Source organism: Engraulis encrasicolus, chromosome 21, assembly GCF_034702125.1.
Source record: "Engraulis encrasicolus isolate BLACKSEA-1 chromosome 21, IST_EnEncr_1.0, whole genome shotgun sequence".
Taxonomy (NCBI): domain Eukaryota; kingdom Metazoa; phylum Chordata; class Actinopteri; order Clupeiformes; family Engraulidae; genus Engraulis; species Engraulis encrasicolus.
In genome coordinates, this window is record NC_085877.1 from 1,505,238 (window position 1) to 1,526,074 (window position 20,837).

At 44.7% G+C, this 20,837-nt stretch overlaps 3 protein-coding genes across 3 annotated transcripts in view; all 3 read right to left on the minus strand.

Moving 5' to 3' along the window:
• Window positions 1–1,691: 1,691 nt before the first annotated feature.
• LOC134438019 (uncharacterized) lies at window positions 1,692–12,000 on the minus strand. Its single transcript, XM_063187609.1, has 7 exons — window positions 11,974–12,000; window positions 9,647–9,783; window positions 8,986–9,146; window positions 7,204–7,410; window positions 5,945–6,039; window positions 2,977–3,101; window positions 1,692–1,966 (listed from the first exon to the last, which is right to left on the minus strand). The coding sequence occupies exons 3-7, from the start codon at window positions 9,130–9,132 to the stop codon at window positions 1,692–1,694; spliced, it is 849 nt and encodes a 282-aa protein (XP_063043679.1). The 5' UTR covers window positions 9,133–9,146; window positions 9,647–9,783; window positions 11,974–12,000.
• A 1,629-nt stretch (window positions 12,001–13,629) lies between these two features.
• On the minus strand, window positions 13,630–17,949 carry LOC134438020 (uncharacterized). The gene is made up of 4 exons (XM_063187610.1): window positions 17,861–17,949; window positions 16,166–16,413; window positions 14,791–14,956; window positions 13,630–13,855 (listed from the first exon to the last, which is right to left on the minus strand). Exons 1-4 carry the CDS (start codon window positions 17,890–17,892, stop codon window positions 13,630–13,632), a joined length of 672 nt encoding a protein of 223 aa, XP_063043680.1. The 5' UTR covers window positions 17,893–17,949.
• Window positions 17,950–19,916: 1,967 nt separating this feature from the next.
• Window positions 19,917–20,837, minus strand: part of LOC134438021 (NACHT domain- and WD repeat-containing protein 1) — a 43,394-nt gene continuing 42,473 nt past the window's right edge. The window contains exon 23 of the mRNA XM_063187611.1: window positions 19,917–19,961. Within this exon, the coding sequence (XP_063043681.1) occupies window positions 19,917–19,961 (45 nt within the window). The remainder of the gene's footprint in view (window positions 19,962–20,837) is intronic.

Sequence of the window (20,837 nt, forward strand, 5' to 3'; positions counted from 1 at the left end):
TTCATGTCTGTATACAATCATCAGCCTTGATGCAAATGAAACCTGTGTATTACAGGCTCCGTCCATTCCTGTGCTTGCATTTATTGTTAATCGTCTGTTACTTTCTTTCTCTGTGTTTACTCGTGTTTTACCTGCTCTGTTTCTTTCACTGCTTTTATTCTTTTATATGATGTTTTTATTTGTGTGAAGCATATTGTGCTGCCTGAGTATGAAATGCGCTCTAGGCCTATAAATAGGCCTTGGCTTGTCTTGCTTCTCTCCTCGTCCTCGCTACTACTGAACTGCCCTCCCTGTCCACCCTGCAGGTCTTGGTGGCCTTGGATCCCCCTTGTGGCCGCTGCTGGTACAGTAACTGAAGCCCTGGAGGGACATGCACGCATTTTACAGACAATGCAGTATCAGCTCAGTACTACTTCACAGTCAATTAGACATTTTTAAACAAAATCAATATGTTAAATCAATACAATGATATGAAAACTCTGTTAATGTTGCCAAGCACGGTGGCAAATCAACTTTTTTCCTACCAAAGTATATTGGAAAATTATAAAAGTCCATCAACCTAATTCTGTCATCTAGTAATGTATTCTTGGCAGATTCTGTGCACTGCCTATTTTAGAATATCATTTTGTACTTACTCTTTGTGGCACAGCGTATGCAGTATTGACAAGAGGACGGTACCCATTATTATTTAATGAGTAGAGCAGCAGAGTAGAGCACAGACACTTTATTGATCCCCAGAAGGGAACTTAAGGTATCATACAGTATACCTAGCTTATACACAATGCACATACAGTAATTCCCAAAAGAACAACAGGCATACAGACATGTCAAAAACAAAGGGAAAAAAGTATTGTGCAAACATATCCTGGGTTTTGAGGTAGACAAAAATATGAACATGACCAAGAATCTATGTGTTGACAAGTACTCAGTCTGTTTTGTGATTTAATATTACAGGTGAAAAAGAAAAAGATATAAAATGTAAATGTCTAAGACTTCACTCCATGCCTATTTATGTCAATGGCCATGATGGCAATTGGCCTTGATGTCCATGCAGTATTGCATCACACTACATTAAATTACACTTAGCTGATGCTTTTTTATCGGAAGTGAACACAGATATTGCTGCAGACTACTGGTTACATTTTCTAGAACAGTGTGGGGATAGGTGGATAGGTGGGAGCAGGGCTTGACATTAACTTTATCACCCACTGGCCACTGTGGCTGGTGGTTTTCCCGAGTCACTAGCCATTCAGGTATTCCACTAGCCACTGATTTTCTAGCGTTTTTTTTCCCTTTATCATGATACGTGTACGTCTAACCTCAGAAGATGAGGTGCTAAAGCAAGATGAGTGTATACCTTTCTACATGGTAGTAGATCAAGCAAATAGAAACTGAGTTACTGAGCTTTTTCTTGAACTTAAATGCAAACAATTGATACACAATGGGCAAACGGCAGCATAAAGGCTATGATGCATATGTTACCAAGCAATATAAACTGCCAGCCAAATTGGCTAGTGACACTGAAAGTACTACTAGCCACAGCCAAGTTTCACCAGCATTTGGCCGGTTTGCTAGTGCCAGTGTCAAGCCCTGGTAGGGAGGTATAGGTTAGGATGCGAACCTGCAACCCTGTGATCTACAGTTCAACTCCCAAACCATTACAACACGGCTGCCCACAAAGTAAGTGTCTATTACGGACCCCGTCCCTCCTCCTCCCCCTCCTCCTCACTGCTACTCGACTCCCCAAACAGGTCCTCCTCCCTCTGCCCCCTGTGAGTCTTGGTGGCCTTGGCCGCCCCCTTGTGGCCGCTGCTCAGCCTGACGGTGACGAGGGTGGGGTGATCGCTGAAGCCCAGCAGCGCGGTGTTGTCGGCGTCGCCCAGGAGAGACACGCACGTGATGGTGGAGTCAGGCGTGAAGACTGACAGCACCGTGCCGGCGTTCAGGTCCCACATGCTCAGCTCACCTGGGAGACAGACACACGACAACAACAACAACAACAACACCTGCCATCAGTCATGCTGGGAAGATAATGGTAATGGAGGGAGCAGCTTTTTTTTGAGTAATGTTGCTTGGTGATGTTTGTGACAGATGCTGTTTGGACGTATTCCCAGAAACCCACTGATATTCACCTGAGCCTACCTTCAGGAAGTGGAAAACAACATTGATTTACTGTACTATATATTTCATCAACTCATTATTTTTTCTAAAAGCAGCTTATTAGTCAGATAGATAGACTAGGTGGTGAAATAGCTTCGAGTTAGCGTACATCACAAACATTCACCTCACCGCATGCCTGTCATCAGAGGCTCCTCTTCACCTGCTACAAGTATAAGCACAGGCGGAATAACAGAACAGCCGTAATCCACATCCAGGGGGTTGAGTGGTGAAGTCAACGGTGGGTAGTTGCTGTCAACGCATTATAGAGGTTGTGGAGAAACTGACACCTTGTGCAACATCAGATTCCCTTTCTCAGGGGCTTACTGTACGTGTAATGGATCCCTAACCTCCCCTCCCTCAAGACTTCAGAAAGGCACCACACTGACGTAGCTAATAGCTCTGCATTTAGTAGCTCCTTTGTAAACATGTCTTCCCTCCCATGGTGGGGCTACTCTGGGATCTTTTGTTCTAGACTAAGCCTGTACTGCCACTATGAAGGTAGCCCTTGGTTACATAATGCATACATGCATTGGTTACCTAAACACAGTACACATACGTAGTACTGTGGTGAATGCTGTTCTCCACCAGGGCAATAGAGAGCGTGGCGTTTTTTCCCCTGCCGACCAATCAGGAGCCTTGCACAGTCCACTGGCGTACCGGCCAACGATGGATATTTCCATCTGGCACAATCCATTGAACAATCCATTGAGATACGCAAGGCCTCCATCCACAAAGGGGAGGTTGTGTATGGTTGCGGAGCAGTTGCGGACGACTCAGGACAACTATAAGCTACATAGGCTTAACACACCTACTCACCAGCCAGGAGGACAGCCTTCGCCCCCTCTTCCACCAAGAACAGCTGGTTCACCACGCCAAACTGCAGGCTCCCGTAGCCCGATATGGCCTTGTGCTTCCGCCTGAATGGATCCCAAATCTTAAGCCTGCGGACCCGATAAGAAAAACACACAAAAGAGGGCCACTTCAATTTGGATTATCTTTCATAATATTATAAAGACGTTCGTAATCCATCCATAGAGACTTTGGAGAGCGGTTGTTAAAATTCAATTTCACTGTGCTTTTTTTGTCTATTGGATTAATAATTCAATAAGTGGAATCAAATTCAGCCTCCTGAACTTCAGAGGACACAGAGGTTTTAAACGGGATGATTTATTAATAGTCTTAGTTTAGTCTGTCGGCAAACCTGAGGGTTCATTTAAATAAAGCGTGACCAAAAAGATTAATGTGTACTGTGTTGGGGTTTATTTCATACAATTACACTACTACACAACTACTGGTACATTGTGCTAAGACAAGTGTGGAGGCCAGGACATAACTACACGTATGACTAGGGCTGCGTACCGAATTTCGGTCCGGTCCTGGCACCGACCGAAAAGCCACATAGTATCGAATATCAAAACAAAACAAAAAAACGGTGCCTTATTTCGATACCTTTTGTGCGTTTCAACAGTCCCTGCTGTGTCAATAGTAAATCTGTGAACCAATAGCCATGTAGTCAGGTGAAATTGTCATTTGTGATTGGCTTCAAAGGACCTGGGTGGGCGGGACGAGCACGAGACATTTCATTCATTCAAAAAGTACTAGCATTTGTTTACTCGAACAGCTGACAGTCGGTGAGGATAGGCCTATGTTGTAGGCTAACTTAGTTGTAGCTAGTTGCAGTTAGTTGTAGTTGCAGTTGTAGCTAGTTGCAGCCCTGATAGACTTGCTGAGATCTAAAGTGTGGTTAAACTTTGCTCGTGTGACTGGACGCAAATAGAGCCAGATGCTCCATTTGTGATAAAGCTGTCCCTGCGAAAGACGGCAACACGACTTGGCGAAACATTAACGCACCAAATCAAGGCTAAGAGCCGAAAGCTGCGCTGAAATTTACAAGCCATGGACGAATGGACATTAAAAATGTTATTGTTTGAAATGAATTTGTATTTGTTAGTAAGTGTTTCTTGAACTCTATAGAAGATTAGGCCTATATGCGCTGCTGCCCTGTTTGTCTCTTCAGGCAGTGCCTGGCGCGGGCGCGGCTCAATCAGCAGAGTCCTGTACAGTTGACGTTGAGGCTGTGTTGTGCTGAGGTGTTAATTTTGAAACATGTTCAACAACGCATTTGTCCAACGAAGACGTGTGTGTTTGTGCAGTCATGATAATAGTGGTAGAACTACCGTCGCGCCAATCTTCCTCTGATGCTGTTGTTTTAAACCTCCTTGAGCGTGCACTCTCCTCTCCACTTGCGCACGGCTACTGTAGTTTTGATAAGAATCAATGTGTGGGCGATCGCTAAGGGGTTTAATAAAGTGCGGAGATTTGAAACTTGTTCCCGCGGAGGGCAACGGCGCTAAAAGACCCACTCGACATCCCTTCCATGCGATGCGTTAAGACAGCGTTAAGATAGCGTCTCCCAGACATCCCAAGTTCCAAAAACTTATTACAGGGAGCTGCTTATCAACCCCGGACACCCCGACCAACACATTTGCAAATTAGTGTTACATTGTTTGTCAATGCCCTTTCTGTCGTCCAGTCTGTATATAACTGCCTGTTTTTTTTTACCCAGGACTTTTGCAGGGCGCCCTACGAAGTGCACGTAATCTATTTCAAGTAGGCTACCCCACGCATGACGCACGAGTCATTATATTCCTCTTTCCCGCATTGGCTATTGAAAAAACGCGAACTTGCATAGTCTAAAATCAGGAATGCTTTATCTGACTCACGGGCATCGGAGAGCCACTATCAAATATCAGGGAGACTTATTGGACTTTCATTGGGATGTCTGGTCTTCCCAATCTGCAGGTTATGTATGAGTCAAGCGGTCAGGTGAAGGAGAGCGTGTAGCTACGTGAATTCAAAAGCAAATAATACGCATAAGCTTCTAGAGAGAGAGAGAGAGAGAGAGAGAGAGAGAGAGAGAGAGAGAGAGAGAGAGAGAGAGAGAGAGAGCAACCTGCACCTGGAAGTGTGTATGTGTCTAATGCTCTTTTGCTCTATGATGTTGAGATTACTAAATCATTTACATGGCTGATTTGGGTTTTGGTGGAAAATTAGTAACAACGTGATTATTTGCTGCAATAGGCCATCTAGTAATAATTTGTGAAATAACAATAGCCCTAGCCTAGGTTTGCCTAGAGATTATGACAATAGTAGGCTACATAGCAATTGAAGTAGGCTACTCATTGATTGCTGAGCTAACTGTCATCCAACTGTACTCCTGCCTACTTACTCAACACCTAGGCTACTTAGAAATCATCTTCTATATTTCATTTGAACTGAAGATATATATTGAGTAATCTGTAATAACATTCTTTAAGATGACTGAAATGCACTCACCGTATGCACAATACTACTTGTGAAAATTTAGAATTTGGTGATCTTATGGGTTCTTCATAATGAGATTAACTTCAAAACAACAGGTATCGAAAAACGGTATCGAAAAGCACCGGTATCGAAACCAAAGTATCAAAATTGGCACCGTATCGAAAAAATCTAAACGATACCCAGCCCTACGTATGACATACTGTAAAAATACATAAAACATAACTAAGATGACTTTTATGAAGTGTTAATTCCTTGTACATACAGTAGTCTGACATTGTGTGTGTGCACGTGTTGAGTGAGCAAGAGAGAGAGAGAGAGAGAGAGAAAGAGACAGAGAGGCATTTGTGTGTGCGTAGGCACGTCTCCCTAAATAACTGGTTCTTCTGACTCAGTGCAATTTTAGCAAATCCAATCTCCATAATTGTGAGGCACTTCAATCAGCGCCGTATGCGGCACCTACTTATTTACGCCGGCGACGCCAAATGCCACTCTGCTGGCATCATTCGTCATGGCAACACAGCAAATCGCGGGCTCATTTTTCAGTCGCTTACGCACCTGGAAGAAAATGAACAAAAGTAGTTGCAAAAAGTCAAGATGAACCTCACTGCACAGAGTGTACTATTTGTACTGTACAATATATGGAGATTAAGGCACAAAATCGCACAAATTACACCTGTATTAGATTACATTTCCACACTTGCTCCAAACATTTTAGTCTCACTAAAAACAAGAATAAGCGAACAATCAAATTGTTTCATTTAGGACACTGTTGCACACCTACGCACAATCTAATTTGAACCAGTCATTATTGTTCCTGGATCACTGACTTGCCAGTATGGACAAAAAAACTTCAGCCTATCCCAAGCAATCTTCCACAACATGATTACATGGCATTGCACCGCAACAGTTCCAGTGCATTTCCAAGTTGTTCTACAAGTCGCCACAATTTTAATTACATTTCCAGTCGGTGGATTGTGCTCAATGGCTAACATATGTTGTAAGGATCCAAGGCACAGAACTTGCTTGAGGGAATGATTTTTTAATTAGTGAATTCAGATGGTGATCAGACGGTGGGAAGGTCTTCACGGAGCCAAGTGCCTAAAGGCAGAGGATCATTCAGCATAATTTACCCTGATTAAAGCTAATGGTACATCAGAGTTGAGGTGTGCTGCGTGCGTATATTGTTTGATAACTCACCCTGATGAGGAAGCTCAAAACGTGGGGAGCCTTCTGTTATGTCTATGGCTCTGTTTTTAATAAAAGGCCTAATGGCAGCTAAAGTCTTACACTGAAACCGCCATGATGAAACCACTGCACAAACCTGGGAGCCATTCCATGTGGTTTTACGGACTGTGACCCAAATAAAATAAACTCCATGTCTGTGTTTCACCTCCTAATCACAGGGCCTCAGCTCAATGTTTTACTCAGTCAGAAACGAACACATCACTCAAGGAGACTAAACCTGCAACCTACAGTAGAGTGCACTCCAAAAAACACACAGCTTGAGCTTCAGAGGACTAACATATGCTGTGAGCTCATTAAGAGTGAGTGAGCTGTAACTAGTACCCTGCATGTAAAATGGAATGTTGTGGTATAGTAAGGCAACAACTCACATGCCCTTGTCCAGATCACAAAGGCAGTGGGCTCTAACTAGTAACTACCCAGGTAAGTGAAATGTAATGTCATTTGTGGTAATACTGAAAGGTCAGTAGTACCCACCGTGCCCTTGGCCAGGTCCCAGAGGGTGAGGTAGGCGGTGTGCTGGGCGTCGCTGTAGTTGCTGAGCAGCAGGTGGGAGCCGGTGTGGGTGAGGGCAGCCGTGTGGAGGCCCAGCAGGGAGCTGCGGTCCTCCAGCGTCTGCAGGTGGCTCTGGCTGGCCATGCGGAAGACGTGCAGGTGGTGGGCGTAGTAAGAGCACACCACCACCTGCACAGGAGGAGGAGGCAGACATGACAGGACATGACAGACATGGCAGACAGACATGCAAAAAAGGAGAATGTGTAAAGATGGAAAGAGTCACAGGCAGACACAAAAGGACAAAGCGGAAAGATGGAAAGAATCACAGGTAGACAGGCAGACAGAAAGAGAGACATGCAAAAAAGGAGAAAGTGGAAAGATGGAAAGAATCACAGGCAGACATGTTCAAAATGGGAGAGAGCAGGAGAGAGGGTTGGGGAGGAGGCAGACAGACAGGTAGCCATTAAAGACAGAAGTCCAAAAAAGGAGAGAGAAGACACTCGGACAAACATGCACAAAAGGAGAGACACAGAGATAGGATTAGAGAGGAAGAGGAGTGAAAGAGAGTGGGATGGAAGTAGAGAGCCACAGAAGAGAGAGATAAAGGAGAAAAAAAACAAGAAAACAAAGAGAATAACAAGAGAAAAGGGAAAAGGGTTAACTTCAGAAAACTGAATTGAACAAAGTAGTACCTATACTGTGTTATCATTGACTTTTATTCAAAGAGACTTGCAAATGAGGAACAGTTGATGAACCTGAAGTATCGAGGGTAAGTGCTTCAAGACCTAAACAGATGACACAGAAGTACTGCACAAGCGCTGATGAAACAAGCGAAGTACAAAGAGGACAGTTAGAGAAAGAGAGAAGCAAAAGTGTGCCTGGGTTACGCTGCAAGGGTATTACATATAGTACAGTTATCAAGACAGGAGATGGGATGTCACAGTTGTTAACATACAAGAGATGGCACACTCAGAAGAGAGCGCTTTTGAAAAGCATCTTGAAAAAAAAGAAAGGGAAGAAGAAAAGAGAAGGAAAAATGATCCAAGGCCTGTTTCACCACACTTCTTTTCTCTTGGCTGAGGTTGCCTTGTCTGTAATTCACTCGTTAATGACAATTCCTCTGTAGCAGCACTTGACAACAGCTGGAGGCCTTGTTTCCACAAGGGCTGATTGAATGGAGCTGGAGGAGCATGAAGCATGAAGCCTCCTCAACAGGATAACACAATCAGCACCATGTGCGCCAACACACACACACACACACCATAGAGTGTCATGCTGTGTGTGTGTGTGTGTGTGTGTGTGTGTGTGTACCAGTTTGTGTGTGTGCCAGTGTTGTGTCTTAGTTTGTATATGTGTACGCCTGTGTGTGTGTGTGCGTGTGCGTGTGTGTGTGTGTGTGTGTGTGTGTGAGTGTGTGCGTGTGTGTGTGTGAGAGAGTGTGTGAGTGCGTGCGCCAACACACACATGATAGAGTGGCATGCTATGCGTGTGCGTGTGTGTGCCAGTGTTGTGTGTGTGCCAGTGTTGTGTGTCTCAGTTTGTGTGCGTGTGCGTGTGCAGCCTGTGTGCAGCCTGTGTGCAGCCTGTGTGCATTTGTATTTAATAGCCCAGCAGAGTTTGTCTGCAGGAGAGAGGCTGTGTGTGTGTGTGTGTGTGTGTGTGTGTGTGTGTGTGTGTGTGTGTGTGTGTGTGTGTGTGTGTGTGTGTGTGTGTGTGTGTGTGTGTGTGTGTGTGTGTGTGTGTATATATTATAGTATGCCTTGCCTGTTGGTCTCCGCTGAGTAGGTACTGGTCGATGGCGTTGTATTTCTCCTGGTCCAGACGCCGCTGCTCCTCCTGCTCCCTCTGCTCCTCCTTCTCCACGCGCCTCCTCTTGGCCGTCTGCGTCTCCCGCCGCCGGTCCCACGGCATCACCAGCTGAAACACTGAAACACCAGTGATGGGCAACTCGGATCCATTAGTTCACAATCCAGTGGCACATATTACAAACGACCTGGTTTTTACCCGTCTAATTCAACCAGGTGATCATTCAACCAACCAATCACCTGGCTGATTTGGACAAGTTAAAAGCAGATCGTTTAAAATATATGGCACTGTATTGTAACTAATGAATTCGGGTTGCGGCGCATCCCTGCTCAACACAGGGGAGCTGACTTAACGTCACACAAGCATGTGATTCAGAAATACTGTATGCAACACCCAAATGTATGTCCATTTGTAATACACATGAAACTTGTATGACATGAGCAAATCCAAACCTTGCAACAGAAATCACAACATCGGAAACATGTTCGGATAAACAAACGGCTGATAGATTTATGTCAAGCGCAATAGACAGACGTTGTATTCACAATGCTTTATGTAGGCATTACATACACTATATACACATAGGTTAAACTGGTTCACCCAAAGCCAGGTTGGTTACCATTGTGGTCCTGGGTTCCAATGAGCTGTGACTCTCCATCTCCGGCGGGTGAGCTGGACAGCAGAGATTCTTTGTGCGGTGACTTGATTCGGCCCTTGATGTAGCCCGAGTCCAGGTCCCACAAGATCAGATGGTCCCTATTAGTCAAAGAGGAGACAAACATTCATGTCTAGTGATTAGTTTCTGGTGAATGCAAAATATAAGGGAAAGTTTCCTTTTGTTTCCATGACAAGGGACTGGTTTTACCAATTAAAAATGGGCAAAGGAAGTTTATCTCACACTGTGCGCAAAAGGCGGTTCAAAGTGCTTCACAAAAACCAAAGCATACAAAACACAGCACAGGCAATCTCGTGGAAGAGACACAGTCGGTCGCATTACAGCCAGAATTAAAAAAAATACTTTAAAAAAGCAACAATATGAATGCATAAGCACCCCGTAGCAACCAACACACCCATACACACATTTACAAACACACACGGCACAAAACAGCCAACAGCAAACAGCTTTCATCCATCCCAATTCCTGGGTACTCTTGTTTACTTTTTCCCCATGCTTTATTGGAAATTGGATTTGGGAAAGAAAGTCTTGCTTGCGGAGCTCATTCTCTGCCTTATCTACTCCGCAGTAGCATCCCATAGTGCCTCCCCTGAGGGATGCACAACTCAAACTCAGGGTGAAGCATGGGGGCGGGGGTGTTGTGTCCCAACTTAAACCTCTAGAATCAGTTTGTGCATACCACACCATTAACACAGGAGAGTTCATCTAGTGATGTTTGTTGGCACCATTTAATTGTTTCCTGCTGTCTTAGCAATTCTAAACAGCTTGTTCCCATTTACACAAAGGCACAGAGTGCCCAAGGTAAACAGGATTAAATTTAAAAAGCGTCAATATCAGAAAAAATACTGTCTGCAACTACCCTTGCAATAATTAAAAGTACAACAGATCCGAAGCACTCAGGATTGATCCACTTATTTATTCTTTTGGCAACAAAAACAACAATACTGTACGTGATTTGGCCTGCGAGGCCTTCTTAGGGGCAATTAAGTTTGAACTAATCTGAAAACTCTTCACTGAAGAGCATGAAAAAGAAAACTAATTTACCCACTAGGGCACTCGAAAACACGTTTTTTTGGCCTTTCCTACCTTTGCAATAGCAGTACGACTTAGTTGAAAAATTATGCACTTTGCCTCAAAGCCTCAAAACTGCTACACGCGCAGCATTAAGAGGTCCAAAAACATTAGATATCGGGCCACCACCATCTGCCCAAACTCCCTGACACTATGTTTACATTGTGACACTTGCTCAAGGAAACAGGTCCATCAACACATACACATACACATACACAAACACACACATACACAAACACACGTGTCCATTATCAGTGCAGAGAGAGAGAGAGAGAGAGAGAGAGAGAGAGAGAGAGAGAGAGAGAGAGAGAGAGAGAGAGAGAGAGAGAGAGAGAGAGAGAGAGAGAGGTGTAAATGTATCGGGTGTAAATGTATGAGATAGGCCAGGCCTGACCCACACAGGCTCATTATAGTATCCGTGGAGGTAATCACACACTGGGTGTTGGCTTACACACGCCGGCTGACTTGCAGATGAGCTGTGTTTGGACAGTGTGGGTTACAGCCCAGGACTCCTTCAGGTGTGCTGGGCAGGGGCACCTCTAATCATCACTCATTTCAGGGCCGGCGCCTACGTTTACCAAGTGTCCTATACTGTTGTCCGGCAGTGCTCTAGGCTGACACTAGGGGGCACTAATGTACTGCAAGTTGGTGGTTCTCACCTGATCTTGGAGAGCTGTCTGTATGCAGGTCGCAGCGACTCTTTCACACTCAAGTGTGTGAGTGGATAGATGTTACATATACGTGACTGTGCCTGTATGTGTGTGTGTGTGTGTGCGTGCGTGGACGAGCATATGTGTGTGTGTGTCTGAAGTGTCCATGTGAAACTAACCCAAGCTAAATGCTTGTGTGTGCACTCTGTCACTAGGGTGCCCTCTGACACTTAAGTCAATAATTGAATGCATGCATGTGTGATGTGTGTACAGTATACTATAATGTGTGTGTCTACTATTCTCCACTTATCAGTTGTCCTAGGAAGTGTTGCCAGAGAATGGCATAGGATGGCCGTGTGCGGGAAAAAATGGATTTTGGAGAGAAAAAAACGCCCAATTTAGTGCCATAGAAATCAATAGAATTGGGCGGGATTTAGTGCTTCCAGGTGGGTTTTGAGCTTTTTTGGGGGTTGGAAATCATCAGCCTCATCTGGCAACCCTGGTCCTGGGCTGTTGGGGCCTGATGGTGAATGTCCAGAGGTCGTGTACCTGGTCTCTGAGAGGCCCAGCAGCACCTGGTCCTTCAGCATGGTGTAGTCGCACTGTGGGCAGGGAACGATGAACAGCCCCGTCTGCCTCTTCACATAGCTCCTCTTAGGCAGGTCATACACCAGCAATGTCTGAACAAACAAACAGTAGCAGAACTCATTACACTACATTCTTACATTATACTACATACTTAGGATATTTAAAACCCTAATTAAGTCATCATAATTACAGTCACACAAATACAGTGGGTGGGAATGTTGGAATTTATGAAGTGCATTTTATGCACGGGATGCATTATAAAGTAATTTAAAATGAAGGTAAACACAGAACAAAAAACAAACGAAAAGAAACAAAACAATCAAAGAAACAAAGATAAACCAAACAACTCTAATACTACTCCTATTAATTTTTCCAAAGTCCAATACCACAATGCTTCATAACTGCTGGCAATCTGAGCACTGGAAGCGTGGGCCTTGAGAAAAATCATATGGGACCTCTCAGTGAGTTGAGAGTGAACTCTACAGATATATTGACATATCAGATATTTAGATGCATCAAATATTTACACGCTCCATTGACAGATTGGTAAATAATGAATATCCAATCTCTTAATTCTAGGAAGACAACACCTGAGTTTAAAATGCTACCAGGCCTAGCAGGGCTATGGTACTTTGGAAAACAGCAGCAATTATGGCTATTAAATATTTAGACGGCGGCTTTTGAGCAAATACCCTAGAGGCTCTTAAAGCTGGTGCATTTTGAGTGTGACTGAGCTGTAAGCAATGACTCTGGTCCTCGGAGGTTTCGAAATGTACAGGAAGTAAACATCAAACCTGTCTGATGTCTCCTCACAGGAGACTTATGAAACATGTTGAATTGAAAAAAATGTATTTCACAGACAACAAGACTACAAACAGAATATTTAACCCGTTACCTCTGACCCTCTGAAGGGGGGGACAGCACTTTCCAGTATTTACAACAGATATAGCAGAATATGATGGAACATAAAGCATAAAGCACAAAGAAAAAAACACAGAAAAAAACAAAATGTACTGTATTGTGCTGCTTTGGGTGCACATTAGATTAGGTAGGATAAACATGGCCAACTTACCTTTCCAAAAAATGAATTGAAACACATTTATTTCTAGCCTGATTATCATCGACATTCAAATCTCTTTGAGACTTGGTCTGACCAAGAGCATAACGATTACCATTTCCCAAACGGCATGGTTGATCCACCTTCCTTGGTTTGCTTATGGTTGTTTGCTTCACGACAAAGTTAAAGGAGCTCCAGTATTTTCGGGGATTCAGAAAGTACTTGCATTGCTCTTGACCTCACTAGTTGCAACGCTGAAGGTGTTGTGTCACTAGGAGGGCGTGGCCTGGCTAATTTGTTTCTACCATGGTATAATCTTCCTTTTTAGTATGTGAATAAGTACAATTTTTTATTACGTCATCACTTTACTGGTATTGGTCCATCACTGTTACTTGTCCTGTCTTGCACTTTGATGTCAGTCTGTAAATGTCAGTCCTGCGTATGTTTATGTCCTTTCATGGTATAGGGAGAAAACATAATTTCAATTTCATTGTATGACCTGTGCAAACTGACAATACATCTGACTCGACTTGACTTGATAAGCCAGAGAGTATTTTTGTCTACCTACGGCGGAGGAGGAATACCTGGTAGACAGGAGTTGGTGATTCTGTGAACTGGGAGGTTCCCCTGTCGGTGAGGATGTATAGTTTCATGTCTCGGGCCAGGGCCACATCTGTGCTGTTGAAGAGGCCGTGCTCCACCCTCACCGCACGCCCTGACCAGCGCGGCCGAGCGATGTTCCACACCCGCACCGTGCCCTGACGCGTGCTCCTGCACAACACATACCTGGCAGGACAGGACAGGACAGGACAGGACAGGACAGGACAGGGCAGGGACAATACACATGACCCAGCTTTAGCAGCTTCAATTTGCCGTATTTGACAGAATATAAGACAGGGTTTTTGTTCTAAAAATAGGTCTTTAAGGGAGGGGGGGGCATCTTATATTCATCTTCACACACACACACACACACACACACACACACACACACACACACACACACACACACACACACACACACACACACACACACACACACACACACACACACACACACACACACACACACACACACACACACACACGCACACACACACACACAGTTAAGATTCCTTCTTGCAGAAGCCACTTATGTATTTTTCCTCTTACTCGCGAATACCATGCAACTTCCATGAGACGTCCAAGGTGTTAATGAGTGTGTGATCAATGAAGATTGTGCGGACCTCGCAAGGACCTTACATGGTGCAATCAAGGACGCATGGTGCCAAACCAACGTCTCCTACTGTACTTGCATCATGTACATTACATAAACACATCTTAACATTTCCACAACTACACCATCAGTGATATATGTCCTGTCTTATAGGGTTGCCCATGTCTGTCACTTCCCACCTGCAGGGTTGTGGCCAGTGGAATGAGCTACATTTGCTTTTATCGGTGATAATTGTCATGCTTGAATAACAAATTGGATAATAAATTGACTATTTTTATGTTTTTTTATGTAATGTTTTAATATAGGCAGCCTGATCAGGGACTGGGTTGCAAACTAGACATCTGGCTATAAACCTTCCATGTATCACATCTACAAGTTTTGTCATGGCCTTGCCATGTCATGTCTGTAAAAATGTGCACTGCATTGTCCTTGCCAAATAAATCAAAACAATCATGGCTTTCAACACAACAGATGTCATGCATGGAGACCCATGACCTTCATTACACACCTGCAGGGCGTTGCCATGGGGATGACCTCCACGGTGCCGTCGCTCCTGGTCTTGTGGGTGTTGTAGGTGAGGGTCTGGTCGTTGATCCTGGAGGCCAGGTCCCACAGCCTCAGGAACCGCTCGCCACCGCAGAAGCCCAGGCAGAACCGCAGGTCCAAACACATCCCTGCAGGAGGAGAACAGCACTCTAATGTCACAGCAATGTCACGTAAGAACAGCAATACAATGTCACAGTCTCTACAATGACTATCAAATATGATTGGGTGGTAATTGAGACACCAATGGTCTGATGTAATGCAGATGAAAGGTGCCCATACATACAGACACCCCAGACATTTAATTTTAACATTTGTTTAACAGTATTAAAGGGGCTCTATGTAGGATTAAATTAATCACTGTCCCAAGTCAGCCGCTGCTTATTTGAGTCATTAGTAAATGAACGATGACTATCGCCGCTACTCTCACGGTCCGTCTGCTGAGACCCAAAATGTAACTTTTTGACAGAGCGGTCCACTACGAGTGTAGTGGGAAACATTTCAGTCACTTCTCATACGAAATAAAAATGCTTTACGTAACGTATTCAGATTTGTATCAACTGCTGCCATTCTGTGATGAAAAACATTCTCAGAGCGAGCTTATCTAAACAGCACTTTTTCATGGCGGTGTAGATTTTGAGACAGGCATGCCACGGGCACCGCGAAAACTACGGAATCCTACATTGTACCCCTTTAACATTTGAATACATGTGAAAGTGAGAGCCGATGGCCCACCAGGGAATATCCCATTGTCATTGTGACACAGTACTCCACAGCACTGAGTGAAATTGCGTTTTATGCCTCAGCGGTGCAAAGGGGCAGCCTGAAACAGCGTCCTGGAGGGAGCAGTGTCCCTAACCGTAGTGTGCTCTCCCCTAAAGTGTGTGTGTGTGTGTGTGTGTGTGTGTGTGTGTGTGTGTGTGTGTGTGTGTGTGTGTGTGTGTGTGTGTGTGTGTGTGTGTGTGTGTGTGTGTGTGTGTGTGTGTGTGTGTGTGTGTACGTAAATGTATATATTGTTGTAATATAACTGTTCTAGGCAAGGCAAATGTACAGTTCACCTGATGTGACTGACGCTGGAGGACCAGTCCTGGCTGGGAAGCACGCCAGGGTCATACATATATATTTATTCGCACTATAAATGTATAATTCAGGGATGGTGTGCTGTTCTTTTTGCCCAGTTGACCTGACTCGACTCGACTGACCCTGAACAACCGGTCCTGGCTGGGAAGTACGCCAAGTTCACACATATACTTCTATGTATTTGCAGTATAAATGTATAAGACAAAGACAGTGTGCTCTCCTCATGCCCAGTTGACCTGACTCGACTCGACTCGACTGACCCTGAACAACCAGTCCCGGGAAGCGCGCCAGGTGCTTGTGGTCCTCGGTCTCCAGGTTCCAGATGATTATGTCGGTGAGGCCCGAGCGCGGCGAGGGGCAGAAGGCCAGCGCGTGGGAGCCGCCGCCGGTCACCGCCACCTGGGACACCAGGTCCTGGCCGCAGCCCAGGATGGAGCGCTGGTATTCGAAGGTAGCTGAGCAGAAGAGCTCGATGTGGACAATGTCGCCCTGGTCTTTATATGGGTACCTGGAAGACAGCCGTGGAGTTAACGGTTAGTGGGGTGCTCTTAAAGTCAGAGGGCTGCAGGTTCGAATCCTACCCTTACCTCTCCCTACACCTCCATCCATGGTTGAAGTGCCCTTGAGCAAGGCACATGAACCCACATTGCTCCAGGGACTATTAACAATACCAAACTGTGAGTTGCTTTGCATAAAAACGTCAGATAAGTGTGATCTAATGTAATGGAGACACATACAGGCAGTGATTAGTGATTTGAAGCCTCATATCTATCCGATCTGCTATTACGAAGTACCAACCTAATTACGATGAAATAGTAGCAGCCGCACCTTGCATACTGTGTTTTTATTATTATTGTGTGTAATAAAAAGTGAAATATGCAGGGTGCAGCGTCTCCTGATTCATCATAATCGAGTGCATCAGTTGGGCTACAGAGCATTTGGAATAGACTTAAAATTGATAAATGAATACTCTTCACAGACTAGCATTAAATTCCACTCACACATGAAAAAATGGCAATATAAAAGGAAAATAGTGCTTAACCTGAACTAAATAAAAGTAAAACAATGTTCTATAAACACCCATTAGTTTCAGTTTAATTTTCACAACCTCATGATCACCATAAACACTGTATATACTGGACGTACAAGACTACACTTGAAAAAAAGACGATAAAACATTTGTGGTTAAACTTCAACTAAGTTATTAAGATCCATTCAACACGATGTCTTGGTTTGTTTCAAAGTTGCTTTCCGGCAGCAGCACTTTTCCATAGTGTGCGCTTCCATTAGGGGCATTAGTGCGCTTCCAATCTACCACTAATGAAGTTGCCTGCGTAGGTGCAGAATGCACTGATTGCATAATCAATGCGCTCGCACTTCTTAATGGCAATTTTATTATCCTTTATATAATTGGAAACTCAAATGTGCTGAGTAACACTGTAATGCCATTAATCTCATTTTAATTAAGTCGAGCGAGCAGAGCAGGCCAGTCAGTCAGCAAATAGAAAATTGTATAGATACGGGGTGTATGGGGTTGGAATGGGGTTGTAGAAGAGTAAATGCGTTAATGTGTGTGTGTGTGTGTGTTTGTGTGTGTGTGTGTGTGTGTGTGTGTGTGTGTGTGTGTGTGTGTGTGTGTGTGTGTGTGTGTGTGTGTGTGTGTGTGTGTGTGTGTGTGTGTGTGTGTGTGTGTGTGTGTGTGTGTGTGTGTGTGTGTGTGTGTGTGCTTGCATGCGCAAAGGAAATTGTAGAGATACAGTAAATGAGTTTAAGTGTGTGTGTGTGTGCGCGTGTGTGTGTGCGTGTGTATGTATGTGTGTGTATGTGCGTAAGTGCACGAGTGCATGCGTGAGTGCATGCGTGCGTGCATGCGTGTGCATGTGTGTGTGTGTGTGTACGTGCGTGCATGCATGCATGTGCATGTGTGCGTGTAGATACGGTGCAAGCGTAATTACCTGCAGAAGATCAGCAGGTACTGGGAGGTCATTTCCACGGCCTGGATGGCGGCGGACGGATGCTGAGTCTTTAGCGTTGCCACAACCGAGCCGGCTCGTGCACTGAAGACAGCCGCCTCCCTGCCACTCCTGTGTGTGTGTGTGTGTGTGTGTGTGTGTGTGTGTGTGTGTGTGTGTGTGTGTGTGTGTGTGTGTGTGTGTGTGTGTGTGTGTGTGTGTGTGTGTGTGTGCGCGTGCGTGTTTGTGTGTGAGTAAAAGAATGCATGTGATATTCCAAGATTATTTGTGTTAATGTGTGTATGTGGGCACGGTAATGAGAGAAGACAGAGAAACGCAATCAGGGTAATGAATAAGACAACACTACTATACTGAATATACGTACAGCACGACCATGTCTGTCTGTGTGTACCCCTGTGTGCTTGTGTGCATCCCCCTATGTGTTTGTGTGTGTACCTGTGTGTGTGCGTGCGTGCTTTGTAAGGAATCTGGTTACAACAACCACAAAGTGTGGATGAAGACCTTTTAAAACGCCCTCCACACCGCCAGTGATTTGCTCCTGCTGTGGAACAGGCCCCATTAAGGCGCCCATCACAGGCACTCTGTTACCACGGCGCCCACCCCAAGAAGTCAATAAACAAGCCCCATTCAAAGGCTCTGTCAAGTTGAAACACAGTTCACAAGCCGGGGTGTTTTAAAACCCATTCACAACAACTCAATGCAAACGGGTTCAACTGTCGAGCAGCACCCACACTTTCATTGTGGAAAAAAAGAGGACATAGATTGTTTGGTTAAGGCTGAACATTTTATGATTGACCATCTTTCTATATTAGAAAGTCTTTGAACAATTAACCACAGCGTTAAAAAAATGCTGTTACCAGAATTGCAATGACCAAGTTGTAGTGCATTACTGAAGCCCCTGTACTATTGTCATAGCAGTGTGGTACAATGGTAGTTAACTTTTCAAGCATTCAGCTGGTGGATCAACGTGCATTATGGTTTTTAAAGATACTATTTGGGCTTGTTATGTCTTGACACATGTTCATAGGATAGTGAGAGATAGTAACATGAAATGAAAGGGAGAGGGATGAGGAAATCCCTGGTTTTATAGTGTGGCGCCTCAGCCTACTGAGCTGCTGAGTTTTACATTCTTATTAACCCATAAAACATAGGCGCTGTGCCTTCAAATATACAGTCATTGTAAATGGTTAATTTCATTACAGTGTTATACAATGGGGGCAAACTGAGACGAGTTTCTTTTTTTTTTCATTACGAGTCACCAAACGATGAGAAACCGGCTCGACGCCGTGTCATGTTTTTTAATGACCTCCGCATAACTAATTACCTCATGCGCCCGGCATGGCTGTCGCTTCGCACAAATGAGTGGATTTAACGCCAATTATGCGACGGGAGACTGGCTAAATCCTTCCATCATAATCATCTCATGAAATCAGATAGACAAAAAACCCAGCAGCCAGGGAAGAAATGATGAAAAAAAAAAAGCTTTATCCCCTTTCCTTGGCAGACAGAAAGAGTTCATTCGAGACACAGCTGTGTATTGGTGTCACACATCGGTGACGATGACATGGGGTGTGGAACGGGGGGAACGAGTGCGCAGCAAAAAGCCGTGCACGTTCCAGCGCAGCAGATTACACGAGCCGCGTTGGTATCCGAGATGGTCGCCCCGAGTCAATTATTCAACACGTCTTCTGTTATTATTTTACTTTTTTTTTTTGTCTCATTTCTGAAGCGGAGGGGGAGTGAATATCCACCCCTGGAGCCTCCTTTCACTGTAAACCTTGTAGCATTGATTCAAAACTCTGAGAGTCAAATGCAACACTTCGTAGTGTTGTTTGTGCTCTCTTGGTGCTGAAGTGACACCGCAACATGTTACTGTGCTCCCTCAAGCGTGCTGCTGCTCTGCTTTTCACACCTGACTGGCTGGCTGTAGCTTGCCTGTCGGCCCCGGCAGGTTGATATTAATTAAGAGGGACGGGGCCTTGTGATGTCCGCGATGAAAGGCGCTCCTCGCTGTAATGATTAATAACCCGACCGCCTGTCACTCAGAAGAAACCTGCTGCTGCTGCTGCTGCTGCTGCTGCTGCTGAGGTGGGCGGGCGTGTCAAGCCAAGACATGAGCGAGCAAATACGCACACACAAGCATACACTCAAGCTAGCAAAGGCACACACATCACACTCACTCACACTCACACACACGCACACATACCACACACACACACGCACACACACATACATACACGCACACACATACACGCACACACACACACACACACACACACACACACACACACACACACACACACACACACACACACACACACACACACACACACACACACACACACACACACACACACACACACACACACACGAGCGAATGCACAACACAAGCAAATGAGAGAGTGAGTGAAAAGCGCCTGATAACATTTCATTAAAGAAATGTCATGCAAATTCCAAGCTGTGTGACAGCCTCAAGAATAATGACAGGAAGATATCTTGTCTATATATATTCCTTTTTTTATTTTTTTTAGCTCTAACACAAACAGAAAATGTGTGTCCCATATAATGTCACTTTCTTTCCCTCTCTTTTTCTTGCTCTTCTTGTCATCTATATTATGTGACGTCTCATTAATATGCATGAATGTGTGGTCTCTGTTAGATGTCTATATAAAAGGACTATGAAGTGAATAGTCCCATGGGGACAATTAACAAACTGTCTCTCTCTTTCACATGCATACATAGAGTATTCTCTCTCTCTCTCTCTCTCTCTCTCTCTCTCTCTCTCTCTCTCTCTCTCTCTCTCTCTCTCAAACACACACACACACGGTTGTCATCATCTCAGGGGAACCTAAAGCGTCCTCCTAGTAGCCCTGCATATCAGGATACCTGCGTGTCTGCTCGTGTTCATGAGGGGCCGGGGCCTCCGGTGTGAGACAGCAGGTAACCTGATAAGAGGCTG